Consider the following 1,880-nt stretch of genomic DNA (forward strand, 5'->3'; position numbering starts at 1 on the left):
TAAAAAAGCTACTAAATTCTTCTCGTGTATATCAAAATGACAATTTAGTAATGTTTTTATTACTAACAGTGTAAATATGCATTGTTCGTGCTCAGCTTGCAAGTACCAATCCTAATTTGGCCATTTGAAATAGAATAGTAAGTAGCCCCTGTAACTAGTATGTATAGTTAATTATGCATTATCCTATATGTGACAATTAGTATTTAATGGATGATATAATTAATTATCAAGTCATTGAGTAGTCACTCTTGCTCTCAAAAGAAGCCAATTAAGATGGCTATGCTGCCAGTACTACTCGCTGCAGAATGCTTCTGCAAAAGAATCGAAATGAAAATTTGCGTTTTGCGTCCAAACAAATTAAAGTGCTCTTTTCCGGCAGCATATATTTGCATGTATTCATAGACGTGGCGAAGAGTTTCTTTGGTGCAGCCCACGTCTTCCCCTCATGCAAATGTTTCCGTTTGCCTTTTTAGCTTTCACTCTACACGTACTTGTCATGCAAATCATCAAATCTGCTATAAATACCCTCAAAATGGAGTAGTTCACCATCACAAAGCACTAGCTAGCAATTCACCTCTTCTATCACTAAAAACACACAAATCTCACTCTTGCTATGGCGAAGATTTCAGTTGCTGCTGCTCTTCTCTTGTGCTTGTTAGCCGTTGCAAGTGCCAACACCTTCACCGTCACCACCACCGTGACGGAGGACGATATCGACAATCAAGGGTCACAGAGGTGCCAAGAGCAGATCCAGAGACAGAGGCTCAACCACTGCAGGTAAAATAATTTTTTGTGTGTAAATGTATTATTTTAAGAAATTATATTTAGAGGTACAATAGATCAATTTAGACACTCTTTAAATAGAAGATAATACCAGGAGTAACTCTAAATTGAAGACAGAAGTAGAGTCTTAAAATCAACATAGTTTTAGACTCAAATTAAGTACTTACAATCAGAACTGTAACAATAATGCCACATGCATAAGATTATGCCTACATCATTAATTAGTTATAGGCAGGGGCACATGTAATGTACAAATCGGTTCATCCGAACATAATATAGCCAGCCTTGGTATATGTTTTAAAGATTATTAAATTAGTACAAATAATAGATTTCAAATCAAGTAAATCAAATGGGCTAGAATTTCGAACTCGTACTCATGAGGGTTAAATTTTTACTAAGTTTAAATCTCGAATATGATTGCAGGATGTACCTTTCAAGAAGCCGCCAATATTATGGCGACGAGCTGAGCATGGTGACAGATGATGAGGAGAGCAACCAAGGACAGCAGCATCTCCAACAATGTTGCCAGGAATTGAGGAACATGGACACTCTATGCCGCTGCGAGGCACTTAGGAGAATGGTGACACAGCAGCGTGGTGGCCGCGGCCAAGAGGCAGAGCGCATGTCAGAGAGAGCTCGTTATCTCCCCCGTATGTGCAATATCCAGCCTACCCAGTGCCGCTTCTAAGCTGAACATATCAAAATGGTTTTTGTTAATAAAAACACACCATCGTGTGTGAGCTAGCTTAGTTAGAGACTGCTCTTTGTCTAGCTAGTGTTTTATGTTTTGATCGAATCTTATGGTGTATAAGGCGCCCATGAATGTAGGAGACTATCTCGTTTTAATATGAATAAATGTCTTTGTTTCCACCTTACAGCTTGTTTGGATGGTTGTTAGTCACCGTATCGTATTGTATTGTTATCCCATAACAATGTTTGTTTTGATTGTTTCATTAAAATTGGTTGTATTGTATTGTTAAATCTATTGTTCCGGAATAATGAAAAGTCTCATTTTTTGAAACAATCAATTTGGTGTGTGTTTCTCTAAAGAATTAGATTCTCAGTCAAAGCCTATTTTTAGAAGTATTTGGGTTACT

The 1,880-nt window shown here is 37.6% G+C and overlaps 1 protein-coding gene across 1 annotated transcript; it reads left to right on the forward strand.

Annotated features, from left to right (window-relative positions):
* Positions 1-561: 561 nt before the first annotated feature.
* On the forward strand, positions 562-1,653 carry LOC107796580 (2S sulfur-rich seed storage protein 1-like). Its single transcript, XM_016619374.2, has 2 exons — positions 562-777; positions 1,207-1,653. The coding sequence occupies exons 1-2, from the start codon at positions 614-616 to the stop codon at positions 1,469-1,471; spliced, it is 429 nt and encodes a 142-aa protein (XP_016474860.1). The 5' UTR covers positions 562-613; the 3' UTR covers positions 1,472-1,653.
* The last annotated feature ends 227 nt before the right edge of the window (positions 1,654-1,880 follow it).

The sequence above is a fragment of the Nicotiana tabacum genome, chromosome 2, assembly GCF_000715075.1.
Source record: "Nicotiana tabacum cultivar K326 chromosome 2, ASM71507v2, whole genome shotgun sequence".
Classification (NCBI taxonomy): Eukaryota; Viridiplantae; Streptophyta; class Magnoliopsida; order Solanales; family Solanaceae; genus Nicotiana; species Nicotiana tabacum.

What these genes read in the sequence shown, in the direction of transcription:
- LOC107796580 (XM_016619374.2), top strand. Translation starts at nt 614, where the DNA reads ATGGCGAAGATTTCAGTTGCTGCTGCTCTTCTCTTGTGCTTGTTAGCC. An exon ending in CAGAGGCTCAACCACTGCAG is followed by an intron (nt 778 to 1,206) that starts GTAAAATAATTT and finishes ATATGATTGCAG; the next exon opens with GATGTACCTTTCAAGAAGCC.